At 49.6% G+C, this 18,617-nt stretch overlaps 1 protein-coding gene across 1 annotated transcript in view; it reads right to left on the bottom strand.

Annotated features, from left to right (window-relative positions):
• Positions 1-17,689, bottom strand: part of LOC135533804 (ras-associated and pleckstrin homology domains-containing protein 1-like) — a gene marked incomplete at its 5' end in the record, with an annotated part of 45,679 nt that extends 27,990 nt beyond the window's left edge. Inside the window, 2 exons of the mRNA XM_064961029.1 lie at positions 2,214-2,291; positions 17,615-17,689. Of these exons, the coding sequence (XP_064817101.1) occupies positions 2,214-2,291; positions 17,615-17,689 (153 nt within the window). The remainder of the gene's footprint in view (positions 1-2,213; positions 2,292-17,614) is intronic.
• Between the last annotated feature and the right edge of the window lie 928 nt (positions 17,690-18,617).

The following is an 18,617-nucleotide window of genomic DNA, read 5'->3' as shown; positions in this document are numbered from 1 at the left end:
ACACACACACACACACACACAGGTCTCACACACACACACACACAAACACACAGGTCTCACACACACACACACGTCACACACACACACACACACACACACACACACACACACACACACACACACACAGGCCACAAGCTCAGAATGGTAAACAGGTGACCCAACGCCTGAGCGTTTTCTTCAAGTAATTGTCAGGTCAGTCTGACAGGTGGCGAGCGCCACTCTCCCTTCACGTCCCTTCCCACAGCAGGCAGGACAGACCAGGCTGTATTAAAGCCCAGCCGGGCCGTACGCTAATCCACCAGCTCAGATACGGGCTTAACTCCAGAAGGGTTGTTCCATTACATTACGCAGAGTGGCATAGAGAGTAAGATTGATAAAAAGAGAGAGAGGAAGGGGGATAGGAGGAGACGGCGAGATAGTGGACAGGCAGGACACAGGCACTCTATGACCTCAGCTGTTTAACACTGGCCTGACCCAGAAACAGAGTAGAGCTGTTTAACACTGTCCTGACCCAGAAACAGAGTAGAGCTGTTTAACACCGGCCTGACCCGAAACAGAGTAGAGCTGTTTAACACTGGCCTGACCCAGAAACAGAGTAGAGCTGTTTAACACCGTCCTGGCCTGACCCAGAAACAGGGTAGAGCTGTTTAACACTGGCCTGACCCAGAAACAGAGTAGAGCTGTTTAACACTGGCCTGACCCAGAAACAGGGTAGAACTGTTTAACACTGGCCTGACCCAGAAACAGAGTAGAGCTGTTTAACACCGTCCTGGCCTGACCCAGAAACAGAGTAGAGCTGTTTAACACCGTCCTGGCCTGACCCAGAAACAGGGTAGAGCTGTTTAACACTGGCCTGACCCAGAAACAGAGTTGAGCTGTTTAACACTGGCCTGACCCAGAAACAGGGTAGAGCTGTTTAACACTGGCCTGACCCAGAAACAGGGTAGAGCTGTTTAACACTGGCCTGACCCAGAAACAGAGTAGAGCTGTTTAACACTGGCCTGACCCAGAAACAGAGTAGAGCTGTTTAACACCGTCCTGGCCTGACCCAGAAACAGGGTAGAGCTGTTTAACACTGGCCTGACCCAGAAACAGGGTAGAGCTGTTTAACACTGGCCTGACCCAGAAACAGGGTAGAGCTGTTTAACACTGGCCTGACTCAGAAACAGAGTAGAGCTGTTTAACACTGGCCTGACCCAGAAACAGAGTAGAGCTGTTTAACACCGTCCTGGCCTGACCCAGAAACAGGGTAGAGCTGTTTAACACTGGCCTGACCCAGAAACAGAGTAGAGCTGTTTAACACTGGCCTGACCCAGAAACAGGGTAGAGCTGTTTAACACTGGCCTGACCCAGAAACAGGGTAGAGCTGTTTAACACTGGCCTGACCCAGAAACAGAGTAGAGCTGTTTAACACTGGCCTGACCCAGAAACAGAGTAGAGCTGTTTAACACTGGCCTGACCCAGAAACAGAGTAGAGCTGTTTAACACCGGCCTGACCTGACCCAGAAACAGAGTAGAGCTGTTTAACACTGGCCTGACCCAGAAACAGAGTAGAGCTGTTTAACACTGGCCTGACCCAGAAACAGAGTAGAGCTGTTTAACACCGTCCTGGCCTGACCCAGAAACAGAGTAGAGCTGTTTAACACCGTCCTGGCCTGACCCAGAAACAGGGTAGAGCTGTTTAACACTGGCCTGACCCAGAAACAGAGTTGAGCTGTTTAACACTGGCCTGACCCAGAAACAGGGTAGAGCTGTTTAACACTGGCCTGACCCAGAAACAGGGTAGAGCTGTTTAACACTGGCCTGACCCAGAAACAGAGTAGAGCTGTTTAACACTGGCCTGACCCAGAAACAGAGTAGAGCTGTTTAACACCGGCCTGACCTGACCCAGAAACAGAGTAGAGCTGTTTAACACTGGCCTGACCCAGAAACAGGGTAGAGCTGTTTAACACTGGCCTGACCCAGAATCAGAGTAGAGCTGTTTAACACTGGCCTGACCCAGAATCAGAGTAGAGCTGTTTAACACTGGCCTGACCCAGAAACAGAGTAGAGCTGTTTAACACTGGCCTGACCCAGAAACAGGGTAGAGCTGTTTAACACTGGCCTGACCCAGAAACAGAGTAGAGCTGTTTAACACTGGCCTGACCCAGAAACAGAGTAGAGCTGTTTAACACTGACCTGACCCAGAAACAGGGTAGAGCTGTTTAACTCACCTTTTTAACTTGGGCCTCCTTGATCTTCTCCAGAGCCACACGGATCTTCTCTGCCTTGGTCTTGGCAGCCTGTTCTTCCTACGGAAACACACACACACACATTAACACACAGACAAACAACAACACAAGTGCACACAAGGAACAGCAGGGCTACAGGAGAGTAGTCTTGAGGTACCTGCCCCCCCCCTCTCTTCCTCCTGTTCCCCTTGTCTAGAGTGGTGGGAACCCCCCCCCCCACTCCACCGGTGCTCTCCCACTTACCTGGCTTCTCCAACAAGACGCCATTCTCACTCTAAAAACAGACCGTTTATTTGCGTTCCTTTATGGAGAAATAAAAATCTGTCTCGTTGTCTCGAACAATGCCTCGTCTTTCAGCGATGGCTGCTGTTATATATAATCCTCCCGTTGTTTCGTACACAGCCAGATTAGCATTTTGGATTGAAAGCTACATTTTGAACCAATTGTGTCCACAGTAGATTACAGGATCTGTATTATCCGTCAGAAGAATATCACAGGAAGTGAAGTAGCAATATAATCTATAGCAGCAGTCTTTTCGGTCCTTTCAGGTCCAAAGCACTTCCTCCAAACCACCGAAGTAGACAGGACTTCTCACAGTAAAAAACAACAACAACAAAGTCCCGTAGTTAATAAACCAATCCCGTTAGTCTCTCTGTCCCGTAGTTAATAAACCAATCCCGTTAGTCTCTCTGTCCTGTAGTTAATAAACCAATCCCGTTAGTCTCTCTGTCCTGTAGTTAATAAACCAATCCCGTTAGTCTCTCTGTCCCGTAGTTAATAAACCAATCCCGTTAGTCTCTCTGTCCCGTAGTTAATAAACCAATCCCGTTAGTCTCTGTCCCGTAGTTAATAAACCAATCCCATTAGTCTCTCTGTCCCGTAGTTAATAAACCAATCCCGTTAGTCTCTCTGTCCCGTAGTTAATAAACCAATCCCATTAGTCTCTCTGTCCCGTAGTTAATAAACCAATCCCGTTAGTCTCTCTGTCCCGTAGTTAATAAACCAATCCCATTAGTCTCTCTGTCCCATAGTTAATAAACCAATCCCGTTAGTCTCTCTGTCCCGTAGTTAATAAACCAATCCCATTAGTCTCTCTGTCCCGTAGTTAATAAACCAATCCCATTAGTCTCTCTGTCCCGTAGTTAATAAACCAATCCCGTTAGTCTCTCTGTCCCGTAGTTAATAAACCAATCCCGTTAGTCTCTCTGTCCCGTAGTTAATAAACCAATCCCGTTAGTCTCTCTGTCCCGTAGTTAATAAACCAATCCCGTTAGTCTCTGTCCCGTAGTTAATAAACCAATCCCGTTAGTCTCTGTCCCGTAGTTAATAAACCAATCCCATTAGTCTCTCTGTCCCGTAGTTAATAAACCAATCCCGTTAGTCTCTCTGTCCCGTAGTTAATAAACCAATCCCGTTAGTCTCTGTCCCGTAGTTAATAAACCAATCCCATTAGTCTCTCTGTCCCGTAGTTAATAAACCAATCCCGTTAGTCTCTCTGTCCCGTAGTTAATAAACCAATCCCGTTAGTCTCTCTGTCCCGTAGTTAATAAACCAATCCCGTTAGTCTCTCTGTCCCGTAGTTAATAAACCAATCCCGTTAGTCTCTGTCCCGTAGTTAATAAACCAATCCCGTTAGTCTCTCTGTCCCGTAGTTAATAAACCAATCCCGTTAGTCTCTCTGTCCCGTAGTTAATAAACCAATCCCGTTAGTCTCTCTGTCCCGTAGTTAATAAACCAATCCTGTTAGTCTCTCTGTCCCGTAGTTAATAAACCAATCCCGTTAGTCTCTCTGTCCCGTAGTTAATTAGTCTCTTCCTGTCCTTTTTACTGCCAGATGAGGAGCTTCCAATCACAGACATCGATAAGACGAATAAGAAGACGGATCATCTGAATCTATTCCAAGCCGGTTGAAAACCTGTTGTAGTGGGACAGCCCACTCAGACAAGCACCTTGTCAGAGAGTCCTGACAGAAACTGAGAACAGGAGAGGATCTGACATGGAGGGAGGGAGGGAGGAGGGACTGGCTGTACCAACACGTACACACACAGAGACTGTTATCCCTCTCTCTCCATCAGAACATAATCCCTGACAGTGCTGTCCTCACCAAGGGGATCCTGGTGGTGCCACCCTTTAACCAAGGGGATCCTGGTGGCTCCACCCTTTAACCAAGGGGATCCTGGTGGCTCCAACCTTTAACCAAGGGGATCCTGGTGGCTCCACCCTTTAACCAAGGGGATCCTGGTGGCTCCAACCTTTAACCAAGGGGATCCTGGTGGCTCCACCCTTTAACCAAGGGGATCCTGGTGGCTCCAACCTTTAACCAAGGGGATCCTGGTGGCTCCACCCTTTAACCAAGGGGATCCTGGTGGCTCCAACCTTTAACCAAGGGGATCCTGGTGGTTTTAACTATGCCATTTTATAGCTGAGTGAGGGGACAGGTGGGTGTAGGGGAGGGGAGAGGTTGGAGGGGAGAGAATTAAGGCCCAAGCCTCTTATCAGCAGCACCCCTAACCCCCCCTCCCTCATTCTGCATGGCTGCCCTAGCAACTGCGGCATTAACATAAATATAAATGGAGGGGGGGTGACAGGAAGAGCTTTATATGAGAGGAGATTCCATGTGATTTATTACCATTCACATCAGACACACTGAACGTGACGAGGGACCGTCACAACATTAAATAGTGTCAGTCTGTCAGATGGCTGCGCCTCATGGTAGACAGTTCTCCAACCTATTTACTGTACGTAACCCTTTTTGAAGTTGTCTTTTTCCGTTCGTATCTGGGTTGCTGGGGCAACGTGTAACGTTTTGTACTGACTCACGATGCAGAGGAGAAGTGGAATATTAATATGACTGCATGGAGTCTGTCGGCTGCTGGAAGGTAGGGGAGGATGGGTGGAGAGTAGGGGAGGATGGGTGGAGAGGAGGGGAGGATGGGTGGAGAGGAGGGGAGGATGGGTGGAGAGTAGGGGAGGATGGGTGGAGAGTAGGGGAGGATGGGTGGAGAGTAGGGGAGGATGGGTGGAGAGGAGGGGAGGATGGGTGGAGAGTAGGGGAGGATGGGTGGAGAGGAGGGGAGAATGGGTGGAGAGTAGGGGAGGTTGGGTGGAGAGGAGGGGAGGATGGGTGGAGAGGAGGGGAGGATGGGTGGAGAGTAGGGGAGGATGGGTGGAGAGTAGGGGAGGATGGGTGGAGAGGAGGGGAGGATGGGTGGAGAGTAGGGGAGGATGGGTGGAGAGTAGGGGAGGATGGGTGGAGAGTAGGGGAGGATGGGTGGAGAGGAGGGGAGGATGGGTGGAGAGGAGGGGAGGATGGGTGGAGAGGAGGGGAGGATGGGTGGAGAGGAGGGGAGGATGGGTGGAGAGGAGGGGAGGATGGGTGGAGAGGAGGGGAGGATGGGTGGAGAGTAGGGGAGGATGGGTGGAGAGTAGGGGAGGATGGGTGGAGAGTAGGGGAGGATGGGTGGAGAGTAGGGGAGGATGGGTGGAGAGTAGGGGAGGATGGGTGGAGAGGAGGGGAGGATGGGTGGAGAGGAGGGGAGGATGGGTGGAGAGTAGGGGAGGATGGGTGGAGAGTAGGGGAGGATGGGTGGAGAGTAGGGGAGGATGGGTGGAGAGTAGGGGAGGATGGGTGGAGAGGAGGGGAGGATGGGTGGAGAGTAGGGGAGGATGGGTGGAGAGTAGGGGAGGATGGGTGGAGAGTAGGGGAGGATGGGTGGAGAGGAGGGAGGATGGGTGGAGAGGAGGGGAGGATGGGTGGAGAGGAGGGGAGAATGGGTGGAGAGGAGGGGAGGATGGGAGGAGAGGAGGGGAGGATGGGTGGAGAGTAGGGGAGGATGGGTGGAGAAGAGGGGAGGATGGGTGGAGAGGAGGGGAGGATGGGTGGAGAGGAGGGGAGAATGGGTGGGGAGGAGGGGAGAATGGGTGGAGAGGAGGGGAGAATGGGTGGAGAGGAGGGGGAGAATGGGTGGAGAGGAGGGGAGAATGGGTGGAGAGGAGGGGAGAATGGGTGGAGAGGAGGGGAGGATGGGAGGATGGGTGGAGAGGAGGGGAGGATGGATGGAGAGGAGGGGAGAATGGGTGGAGAGGAGGGGAGAATGGGTGGAGAGGAGGGGAGGATGGGTGGAGAGGAGGGGAGGATGGGTGGAGAGGAGGGGAGGGTTGGGTGAATGGAGTCTGTCGGCTGCTGTTTCTCAGTGAGGTATCACTGACATGGTGGAGCTACTGAGCTTCTCAGAGACGTTCATTAATAAGATAAAAATAAATCATTAGAACAAAACAACGACCTTGGAGCAAGGGAGGGAACGAGAGAGGGAACAAGAGAGGGAACAAGAGAGGGAACAAGAGAGGGAGGGAGGGGGCGTGGGAGAGTGGGAGGGAGGGAGCGGCGAGAGAGGGAGGGGGAGCGAGCGAGAGAGGGAGGGGGCGAGCGAGAGTGGGAGGGGGCGAGCGAGAGAGGGAGGGAGGGAGCGGCGAGTGGGAGTGGGGAGGGAGGGAGCGAGCGAGCGAGAGAGGGAGGGGGAGCGAGCGAGAGAGGGAGGGGGAGCGAGCGAGAGGGAGGGGGGGGCGGCGAGAGAGGGAGGGGGGGCGAGCGAGTGGGAGGGAGGGAGCGAGCGAGAGAGGGAGGGAGGGAGCGAGAGTGGGAGGGAGAGTGGGAGAGAGGGAGGGAGGGAGCGAGAGAGGGAGGGAGCGAGCGAGCGAGAGAGGGAGCGAGCGAGAGTGGGAGGGAGCGAGCGAGCGAGTGGGGGAGGGAGGGAGCGGCGAGAGTGGGAGGGAGGGAGGGAGCGAGAGTGGGAGGGAGGGAGGGAGGGAGCGGCGAGAGTGGGAGGGAGGGAGGGAGCGAGAGTGGGAGGGAGGGAGGGAGCGAGCGAGCGAGAGAGGGAGGGGGGAGCGAGCGAGAGAGGGAGGGGGGAGCGAGCGAGAGAGGGAGGGGGGGCGAGCGAGAGTGGGAGGGAGGGAGCGAGCGAGAGAGGGAGGGAGGGAGCGAGAGTGGGAGGGAGAGTGGGAGAGAGGGAGGGAGGGAGCGAGAGAGGGAGGGAGCGAGCGAGCGAGAGAGGGAGGGAGGGAGCGGCGAGAGTGGGAGGGAGCGAGCGAGCGAGAGTGGGAGGGAGGGAGCGAGCGAGAGTGGGAGGGAGGGAGCGAGCGAGAGTGGGAGGGAGGGAGGGAGCGAGAGTGGGAGGGAGGGAGGGAGCGGCGAGAGTGGGAGGGAGGGAGCGGCGAGAGTGGGAGGGAGGGAGCGAGCGAGAGTGGGAGGGAGGGAGCGAGCGAGAGTGGGAGGGAGGGAGCGAGCGAGACTGGGAGGGAGGGAGCGAGAGTGGGAGGGAGCGAGAGTGGGAGGGAGGGAGCGAGCGGGGAGTGGGAGGGAGGGAGCGAGCAAGAGTGGGAGGGAGGGAGCGAGCAAGAGTGGGAGGGAGGGAGCGAGCGAGAGAGAGTGGGAGGGAGGGAGGGAGCAAGCGAGAGTGGGAGGGAGGGAGCGAGCGAGAGTGGGAGGGAGCGAGCGAGCGAGAGTGGGAGGGAGGGAGGGAGGGAGGGAGGGAGGGAGGGGAGGGAGGGGGAGGGAGGGAGGGAGGGAGGGAGGGAGGGAGGGAGCGAGAGAGGGAGCGAGAGGGAGAGTGAGGGACAGAGAGAGTGAGGGACAGAGAGAGTGAGGGACAGAGAGAGTAAGGGACAGAGAGAGTAAGGGAGCGAGAGAGTGAGTGAGGGAGCGAGAGAGTGAGTGAGGGAGCGAGAGAGTGAGTGAGGGAGCGAGAGAGTGAGTGAGGGAGCGAGAGTACCGTCTGGAGGAACTAGTACCGTCTGGAGGAACTAGTACCGTCTGGAGGAACTAGTACCGTCTGGAGGAACTAGTACCGTCTGGAGGAACTTCTACTGTCTAGAGGAACTAGTACTGGTATAGTTACTGTCTGGAGGAACTAGTACTGGCTAGAGGAACTAGTACCGCCTGGAGGAACTAGTACAGTCTGGAGGAACTTGTACAGTCTGGAGGAACTGGTACAGTCTGGAGGAACTAGTACAGTCTGGAGGAACTTGTACTGTCGAGAGGAACTGGTAATGGTATAGTTATTGTCTGGAGGAACTAGTACTGTCTGGAGGAACTAGTACTGGCTAGAGGAACTAATACTGTCTGGAGGAACTAGTACTGTCTGGAGGAACTAGTACTGTCTAGAGGAACTAGTACAGTCTGGAGGAACTAGTACAGTCTGGAGGAACTTCTACTGTCTAGAGGAACTAGTACAGCCTGGAGGAACTAGTACAGTCTGGAGGAACTAGTACAGTCTGGTGGAACTAGTACAGTCTGGTGGAACTAGTACAGTCTGGTGGAACTAGTACAGTCTGGTGGAACTAGTACAGTCTGGTGGAACTAGTACAGTCTGGAGGAACTAGTAGTGGCTAGAGGAACTAGTACTGTCTAGAGGAACTAGTACTGTCTAGAGGAACTAGTACTGTCTAGAGGAACTAGTAATGTCTGGAGGAACTAGTATTGTCTGGAGGAACTAGTACTGTCTAGAGGAACTAGTGCCGTCTAGAGGAACTAGTACCGTCTAGAGGAACTAGTACCGTCTGGAGGAACTAGTACAGTCTGGAGGAACTAGTGCCGTCTAGAGGAACTAGTACCGTCTAGAGGAACTAGTACCGTCTGGAGGAACTAGTACTGTCTGGAGGAACTAGTACAGTCTGGAGGAACTAGGTACTGTCTAGAGGAACTAGTACCGTCTGGAGGAACTAGTACCGTCTGGAGGAACTAGTACCGTCTGGAGGAACTAGTACAGTCTGGAGGAACTAGTACAGTCTGGATGAACTAGTACAGTCTGGAGGAACTAGTACAGTCTGGAGGAACTAGGTACTGTCTAGAGGAACTAGTACCGTCTGGAGGAACTAGTACCGTCTGGAGGAACTAGTACCGTCTGGAGGAACTAGTACAGTCTGGATGAACTAGTACAGTCTGGATGAACTAGTACAGTCTGGAGGAACTAGGTACTGTCTAGAGGAACTAGGTACCGTCTAGAGGAACTAGTACCGTCTGGAGGAACTAGTACCGTCTGGAGGAACTAGTACCGTCTGGAGGAACTAGTACCGTCTGGAGGAACTAGTACCGTCTGGAGGAACTAGTACCGTCTGGAGGAACTAGTACAGTCTGGAGGAATTAGTACAGTCTGGAGGAACTAGTACAGTCTGGAGGAACTAGGTACTGTCTGGAGGAACTAGTACAGTCTGGAGGAACTAGTGCTGGTATAGTTACTGTCTGGAGGAACTAGTACTGTCTAGAGGAACTAGTACAGTCTGGAGGAACTAGTACTGTCTGGAGGAACTAGTACTGTCTAGAGGAACTAGTACAGTCTGGAGGAACTAGTACTGTCTGGAGGAACTAGTACAGTCTGGAGGAACTAGTACTGGTCTAGTTACTAGTTACTGTCTGGAGGAACTAGTACTGTCTAGAGCAGGGGTGTCAAAGTCAAATGGACGGAGGGCCAAATAAAAAATTTAGCTACAAGCCGAGGGCCGGACTGTTCGAATGTTCATTGAAAAATTTTTAAATGACGCATATAGTCTAGTGAACCTAATTGAACCTACCGAAAACCTAACAAATATATTCCAATATGATCAGATAAATAAAGCAATATTTTCTTATGGCTCTGTCAGTAATCTTTAATTTTCAACAGACACAAAAGACAAATTTCCTTTATATAAAAATCCCCATAACATGAACATTAAATGAAAGAAACCGGTATTCAAGGCACCATCAGTAGCCTATATTTTCTATTTTAGCAAAAGTGGGCTAAATTTACTTCAAAGAAAAAAACAATAATAGCAATTTTCTATCATCCACTCAACTGAAATATTTTTAAAATATAATTGGATTGAAATACAATAAAATAAAGTGCAAAAATCTATTAATCAAAAACAACACTTTGTTTAAGGAGAAGTAACATGCAGTGAAAACAAATATTAAACTTTAACTTTTAAACTTGAACTGAGTAAAAACTCTAAATATGTGATTGCACAGTAATGTTCACTTGTTTGAGGTTGAGGGTGATACTTGGTGGTGTCCCATCTTTTCCACAAGTTCATCAATGTTCGGGGTAAGGCTCTGAGCTGAGGAAATCCTCAGAATTGAGTGGAGGTGTTCAGCAGTAAGTCGACTTCTGTGTGATGTTTTGTTCAGGTTCATCAAAGAAAAAGTTGTTCACACAGGTATGTGCTGCCAAACATAGACAACGTTTGAGCAGCCTGGATGCGCAGCTGGGGCATTGTGTCGGGGAGGAAACGGGCGAACTCCGCAGCACCCACTCCCGCATATTTTGCCCTCAGTGCATCATTGCATTGGAGGTCAATCAACTCCATTTGGAGGTTTGGTGGTGAGCTTTCCACGTCAACAGCAAATGGGTTACCGAGCAGTTCCAACCTGCTTTTTTGTGCTTCAAAGTCAGCAAATTGGCGTCGAAAGTCAGCGGCAAGCATACCTATTTTATCAGCCAACTGTGCGCTCGGGAACGCACTGGTAGAGAGCTTCTCTTTCATGGTCTGGCAGCTGGGAAAGTGGCTCAAATTTTCTTTCCGCATCTGCGTCTCCCACAGAGTCAGTTTGGTTTTAAATGCCTTCACTGTACTGTACATATCAGAGATGACATGATCCCGACCCTGCAGCTGCAAGTTCATTGCATTCAGATGACTCGTAATGTCACACAGAAAAGCCATTTCACACAGAAACATTTCGTCTCGGAGTTGTGTTGTGTCTTTCCCTTTGCTGTCCAAGAACAGACAAATCTCCTCACGAAGCTCGAAACATCTTTGAAGCACCTTTCCCTGGCTTAGCCATCGCACCTCTGTGTGATAAGGCAAATCACCATGCTCCGTTTCTAACTCCGTCAGAAATGCCTTGAACTGGCGGTGATTCAAACCTTTGGCTCTGATAAAGTTAACTGTGTGCGTGATGATGCTCATTACATGCTCCATTTTCAAGGCTTTACCGCACAACGCTTCCTGGTGTATGATACAATGATAAGCTGTCAGCTCACCTGTCGCGTTTTCCTCTTGCATCTTTTCCCGTATCTTCGCCACCAGTCCGCTCCTGTGTCCACACATCGCAGGTGCTCCGTCGGTTGTCAAACCCACGAGTTTTTCCCAAGGCAGCTCCATCTCATTTACACATCTTGACACCTCTTCATACAAATCATGCCCCGTAGTTGTGCCATGCATAGGACGTAAAGCCAAAAACTCCTCTGTCACGCTTAGGCTGGAGTCCACTCCGCGGATGAAAATTGACAACTGGGCAATGTCAGAAATGTCGGTGCTCTCATCCACAGCCAAGGAATATGCAATGAAATCTTTTCCCTTTTTCACAAGCTGCTCTTTTAGATTGATGGACAACTGGTCTACTCTCTCGGCAATGGTGTTTCTGCTCAGACTCACATTTAAAAAGAGTTGCCTTTTTTCTGGGCAAACTTCGTCACAAACTTTAATCATGCAGTTTTTGATGAAATCCCCCTCCGTAAATGGCCGGGCTGATTTAGCGATCTCTTCTGCCAAAATAAAACTGGCCTTGACAGCAGCCTGGCCTTGTGATTTGGCTTTTTTGAACAGAGCCTGTCGAGATTTGAGGCCTCGTTTTAATTCCTCTGCCTTTTGTAGCCTTTGTTCCATGTCCATATTCTTGTTTTTGTCCGCGTGTTTCGTTTCATAATGTCGTCTCAGATTATACTCTTTCAGTACCGCCACACTTTCTCCACACAGAAGACACACAGGTTTTCCAGCTACCTCCGTGAACATATACTCCGACTCCCACCTTGTTTGAAACCCCGGTTCTCAGTGTCCACCTTCCGTTTTGCCATTTTTGATGGGTATCTGAAAGTTAATTTTACTGTGATGCTGACGACTGCTGTGCCAATAAATATTGAAATGAAGCAGCCTACTGCTCGGTGCGTCACCGTTGCATTGTGGGAAATGTAGTATTGGTGCGTGTAAAAGATCTGCGGGCTGCCGGCTTGCTGCGGTCTGCGGGCCGGTTCTAATAATAAATCAAGATCATCCCAGGGGCCGTAAAAAACCTTCTCGCGGGCCGGATGTGGCCCGCGGGCCTTGACTCTGACATATGTGGTCTAGAGGAACTAGTACTGTCTGGAGGAACTAGTACTGTCTGGAGGAACTAGTACAGTCTGGAGGAACTAGTACCGTCTGGAGGAACTAGTACCGTCTGGAGGAACTAGTACCGTCTGGAGGAACTAGTACCGTCTGGAGGAACTAGTACCGTCTGGAGGAACTAGTACCGTCTAGAGGAACTAGTACAGTCTGGAGGAACTAGTACTGTCTAGAGGAACTAGTACTGTCTGGAGGAACTAGTACAGTCTGGAGGAACTAGTACCGTCTGGAGGAACTAGTACCGTCTGGAGGAACTAGTACCGTCTGGAGGAACTAGTACCGTCTGGAGGAACTAGTACAGTCTGGAGGAACTAGTACAGTCTGGAGGAACTGGTAATGGTATAGTTACTGTCTGGAGGAACTAGTACCGTCTGGAGGAACTAGTACAGTCTGGAGGAACTAGTACAGTCTGGAGGAACTAGTACAGTCTGGAGGAACTAGTACAGTCTGGAGGAACTGGTAATGGTATCGTTACTGTCTGGAGGAACTAGTGCTGTCTAGAGGAACTAGTACCGTCTGGAGGAACTAGTACCGTCTGGAGGAACTAGTACAGTCTGGAGGAACTAGTACAGTCTGGAGGAACTAGTACAGTCTGGAGGAACTAGTACAGTCTGGAGGAACTAGTACAATCTGGAGGAACTAGGTACTGTCTAGAGGAACTAGGACAGTCTGGAGGAACTAGTACAGTCTAGAGGAACTAGGTACTGTCTGGAGGAACTAGTACAGTCTGGAGGAACTAGTACAGTCTGGAGGAACTGGTAATGGTATAGTTACTGTCTGGAGGAACTAGTACTGTCTAGAGGAACTAGTACAGTCTGGAGGAACTGGTAATGGTATAGTTACTGTCTGGAGGAACTAGTACAGTCTGGAGGAACTAGTACAGTCTGGAGGAACTAGTACAGTCTGGAGGAACTGGTAATGGTATAGTTACTGTCTGGAGGAACTAGTACAGTCTGGAGGAACTAGTGCTGTTGTATAGTTACTCTCCACAAATAGAAAAGTCCTTTCCACGGTAGCAAGATCCTATTTTTTTGTTGCAAACTTTCTATTAAAATGTATTGGAGTGAGATAATTTACTTATTATTTACTGATCATAATTTGGTTTTAATCCAGAGAGCTTAGAAAAAGTATCTAGATCCTCTATGAGGCTGTGCAGGGATGCAAATTGTGGATTTAAAAGAAAACATGAATTATCAGCGTACAATGACGCCTCTGTTTTTAAGCCCTGTATTCTAATGCCTTGATACATTTGTTAGATCTGATTTTAATAGCGAACATTTTAAAGTTCATAATAAATAGATACGCCGATAGTGGACAACCTTGTTTTAATCCTCCTAACAATTTAATACCTTCTGAGATGTAACCACTATTTACTGTTGACGGCACTGTAGATGTTGACCGAAGTTTGTTAGATCCCTAAAAATATTGCAATATTATATTTTGTCCATATCTGACCTTGCCCTGTTACATGTCAACTTTAACCATAGTCTACTATAATAATAATAATATAGATATATAAATGAGTGATCCCATTTGGAGATTGCGGTGGGGCCAGACTGTTTGGCATGACAATGACCATACAGCAGGAGCCCCGCAATAGAGCACGGACTGACCTGGAACCAGGAGTCAGATATAGAGCGAGGACTGATCTGGAACCAGGAGTCAGATATAGAGCACGGACTGATCTGGAGTCAGGCTATGCTTCTGTTCTGACACCTTACCTGAAACACGTTAACTGCGACCCTACTTAAACTCTATAGTCCTATTAGTCCAACTGACTTAACTCCAAATCATCATATACAGCTCCATATCCTGGTTCTCTGTTTCCATGTGTTCTACATCTCCATATCCTGGTTCTCTGTTTCCATGTGTTCTACATCTCCATATCCTCCCCATAGCCATGCCTTCTGTCTGTGAGTGAACACTATGAGTGGGACTTACCTTAAGAAATGTTCTTAAAAAATTGCTGTCATTTAGCAGAAGCTCTTATTCAGGGCGACTTACGGTAGTGAGTGGATTCATTTTCATACTGGTCCCCCAGTGGGAATCGAACCCACACCCCTGGCTTTGCAAGTGCCATGCTTTACCAGCTGAGCCACACGGTAAAACAAATCAGGTGGTACCTTTCTGTTTGACTCCTCTTCAAAACGTTTGCTTCGCTTCAGAAACCATTTCTTGGTCCACCATTGTTGGTTAAAGAAGGTGAGTTAGATCGAGACTGTGACTGAACAGCACTGTTAGAGGGATAGTGTGTGTTGATGAACACAGACACCCTGTCTACAGTAGCCTGTTGATGACCGCAGACACCCTGTCTACAGTAGCCTGTTGATGACCACAGACACCCTGTCTACAGTAGCCTGTTGATGACCACAGACACACTGCCTGGGTGGCTGGGTCAGTCCAGACAGACACATGTTGACTTGGTTTGGGAGGCTGGGTCAGTCCAGACAGACATGTTGACTTGGTTTGGGTGGCTGGGTCAGTCCAGACAGACATGTTGACTTGGTTTGGGAGGCTGGGTCAGTCCAGACAGACACATGTTGACTTGGTTTGGGAGGCTGGGTCAGTCCAGACAGACACATGTTGACTTGGTTTGGGAGGCTGGGTCAGTCCAGACAGACATGTTGACTTGGTTTGGGTGGCTGGGTCAGTCCAGACAGACACATGTTGACTTGGTTTGGGAGGTTGGGTCAGTCCAGACAGACATGTTGACTTGGCTTGGGTGGCTGGGTCAGTCCAGACAGACATGTTGACTTGGTTTGGGAGGCTGGGTCAGTCCAGACAGACACATGTTGACTTGGTTTGGGTGGCTGGGTCAGTCCAGACAGACATGTTGACTTGGTTTGGGAGGCTGGGTCAGTCCAGACAGACACATGTTGACTTGGTTTGGGAGGCTGGGTCAGTCCAGACAGACACATGTTGACTTGGTTTGGGAGGCTGGGTCAGTCCAGACAGACACATGTTGACTTGGTTTGGGAGGCTGGGTCAGTCCAGACAGACATGTTGACTTGGTTTGGGAGGCTGGGTCAGTCCAGACAGACATGTTGACTTGGTTTGGGTGGCTGGGTCAGTCCAGACAGACATGTTGACTTGGTTTGGGAGGCTGGGTCAGTCCAGACAGACATGTTGACTTGGTTTGGGAGGCTGGGTCAGTCCAGACAGACATGTTGACTTGGTTTGGGAGGCTGGGTCAGTCCAGACAGACATGTTGACTTGGTTTGGGAGGCTGGGTCAGTCCAGACAGACACATGTTGACTTGGTTTGGGAGGCTGGGTCAGTCCAGACAGACACATGTTGACTTGGTTTGGGAGGCTGGGTCAGTCCAGACAGACACATGTTGACTTGGTTTGGGAGGCTGGGTCAGTCCAGACAGACACATGTTGACTTGGTTTGGGAGGCTGGGTCAGTCCAGACAGACACATGTTGACTTGGTTTGGGAGGCTGGGTCAGTCCAGACAGACATGTTGACTTGGTTTGGGAGGCTGGGTCAGTCCAGACAGACACATGTTGACTTGGTTTGGGAGGCTGGGTCAGTCCAGACAGACATGTTGACTTGGTTTGGGAGGCTGGGTCAGTCCAGACAGACACATGTTGACTTGGTTTGGGAGGCTGGGTCAGTCCAGACAGACATGTTGACTTGGTTTGGGTGGCTGGGTCAGTCCAGACAGACACATGTTGACTTGGTTTGGGAGGCTGGGTCAGTCCAGACAGACATGTTGACTTGGTTTGGGAGGCTGGGTCAGTCCAGACAGACATGTTGACTTGGTTTGGGAGGCTGGGTCAGTCCAGACAGACACATGTCCATTTCCATACCTTTAGCTAAATACCTTAAATACTATGTTTCCAAGCAGTTTAGTGATATTAAAGGATGGGGAGCCATCAGGAAGAGGATGAGGAGGATATGGGGAGCCATCAGGAAGAGGATGAGGAGGATGGGGAGCCATCAGGAAGAGGATGAGGAGGATATGGGGAGCCATCAGGAAGAGGATGAGGAGGATGGGGAGCCATTAGGAAGAGGATGAGGAGGATATGGGGAGCCATTAGGAAGAGGATGAGGAGGATGGGGAGCCATCAGGAAGAGGATGAGGAGGATATGGGGAGCCATCAGGAAGAGGATGAGGAGGATGGGGAGCCATTAGGAAGAGGATGAGGAGGATATGGGGAGCCATTAGGAAGAGGATGAGGAGGATGGGGAGCCATCAGGAAGAGGATGGGGAGCCATCAGGAAGAGGATGAGGAGGATATGGGGAGCCATCAGGAAGAGGATGAGGAGGATGGGGAGCCATCAGGAAGAGGATGAGGAGGATATGGGGAGCCATCAGGAAGAGGATGAGGAGGATGGGGAGCCATCAGGAAGAGGATGAGGAGGATGGGGAGCCATCAGGAAGAGGATGAGGAGGATGGGGAGCCATCAGGAAGAAGAGGCGTAGCTATCATGAGGAGGGCGACAGGGGAAGAAGCGAGGGATAACATGCAACATGCAGGAGGATGCTTGGGGAAAATGACCGTCTCCCTCTCATGGTCTGTAGAGGTCATCACTACACTATCACATTATAATAACTAGTCTAGAGACACTGTATAATCATACTCCATAGCAGGGGGCCCTCCTCCCCCAGGTGTTTTATTAGAAAAGGAACTCAATCCGGCTTTAAAAACGTACTTCCTGAAGGGTATAATAGTAGAATGCACAAGGTGCAATTTTCTAAATTAGGTATTACATCATCAGTTCCTCTTGTCAGTCATTACAGACCTTAGAGAGATATTTATAAGCGTGTTAGAAGTTTTTAGCCCTTAGATAGTTGAATACACATTAGACATGGCAAAATGAATCAAATCTCAAGAAAATTAGCTTTAAAACTGGCAAATGTTGTTCTCTCCACCATGACAGCATGTGTAGAACTGCAGGAAATAAGCTTTAAAACTGGCAAATTGTTCTCTCCACCAACAGTTTGTGTCACGAACGGTGCTTGTTCAAATAGAAATAGACGAGGTGGGGTCGGGGGTCAGGCGAGATGTTCCTCAATGCTGGAAGGGGGACCCCAAGTGAAACAGTTTTGGAACTTCTAGTGTATCGAAAGAACTATCTTATAGAAAATAAAAACCCATCTATTAAACAACCAGAGGGTATGACATCACGTGAGGGAGGGGTTTCATTGTTGCATGGAGGGTGTGGCTAATAAGACACCAATGAGAGAATAGCTTGATCTGCATGCAGGACGAAGAGACAAGCGGAGGAGAAAGACAGTCACCTTGGTCAGCAAGTGAGAGGGTTTTCCAGCTATATTTTTCAGAATCAGGGATGTTTCCCTGTCCAGATAGGAGTGCTTGTTGCAGAACGGAGAGAGAGAAGAAGAAGAGACAAGGAACATTAGTGAAATCAGTGATTGGCAATGAACAAATTGTGCATTTGATATCAGTTGTGAAAGCATAGAAAAATATGATCCAAGAAAAAATAAGCAAAATGATCAGAATCAGAATCATTGTAACACAGTAGTGGAATAAAATAACAGTGTGTCATTGTTAATTTAACTCAATTTGTTGTTATCCAGCAACAGACCTAAGCCTCGATATTAACAAATCAAACTCAAAAATGTTAATCTTGGTGCTCTAACGTAATGGTAAATCTTTGCACTACAGGTCCGGAGACTTGTCAAATACTTTTAGCTATTTTCACAGTGGAAATTATGAGTGCAACAGCTGGTGGTACGAAAGGGAGGAGTTTTGAATTAATAAATGCATTGTAAGTGGACATTTTTTTTATTTATTTTACCTTTATTTAACTAGGCAAGTCAGTTAAGAACAAATTCTTATTTTCAATGACATCAAACGACACCGCTGGTTCTGCTCACACTGCCCTACCCTGTGCTCTGACCTCTTTCTCCCCTCTCTCTCCAGATGAAATCTCGCTTCTTGTGACGGCCGGCCGCCCAACAACCTGCCCGCTTGACCCTATCCCCTCCTCTCTTCTCCAGACCATTTCCGGAGACCTTCTCCCTTACCTCACCTCGCTCATCAACTCATCCCTGACCGCTGGCTACGTCCCTTCCGTCTTCAAGAGAGCGAGAGTTGCACCCCTTCTGAAAAAACCTACACTCGATCCCTCCGATGTCAACAACTACAGACCAGTATCCCTTCTTTCTTTTCTCTCCAAAACCCTTGAACGTGCCGTCCTTGGCCAGCTCTCCCGCTATCTCTCTCAGAATGACCTTCTTGATCCAAATCAGACAGGTTTCAAGACTAGTCATTCAACTG

Source organism: Oncorhynchus masou, unplaced genomic scaffold (genome assembly GCF_036934945.1).
Source record: "Oncorhynchus masou masou isolate Uvic2021 unplaced genomic scaffold, UVic_Omas_1.1 unplaced_scaffold_2671, whole genome shotgun sequence".
Taxonomy (NCBI): Eukaryota; Metazoa; Chordata; class Actinopteri; order Salmoniformes; family Salmonidae; genus Oncorhynchus; species Oncorhynchus masou.
This window is presented reverse-complemented; position numbering and strand designations above follow the sequence as displayed.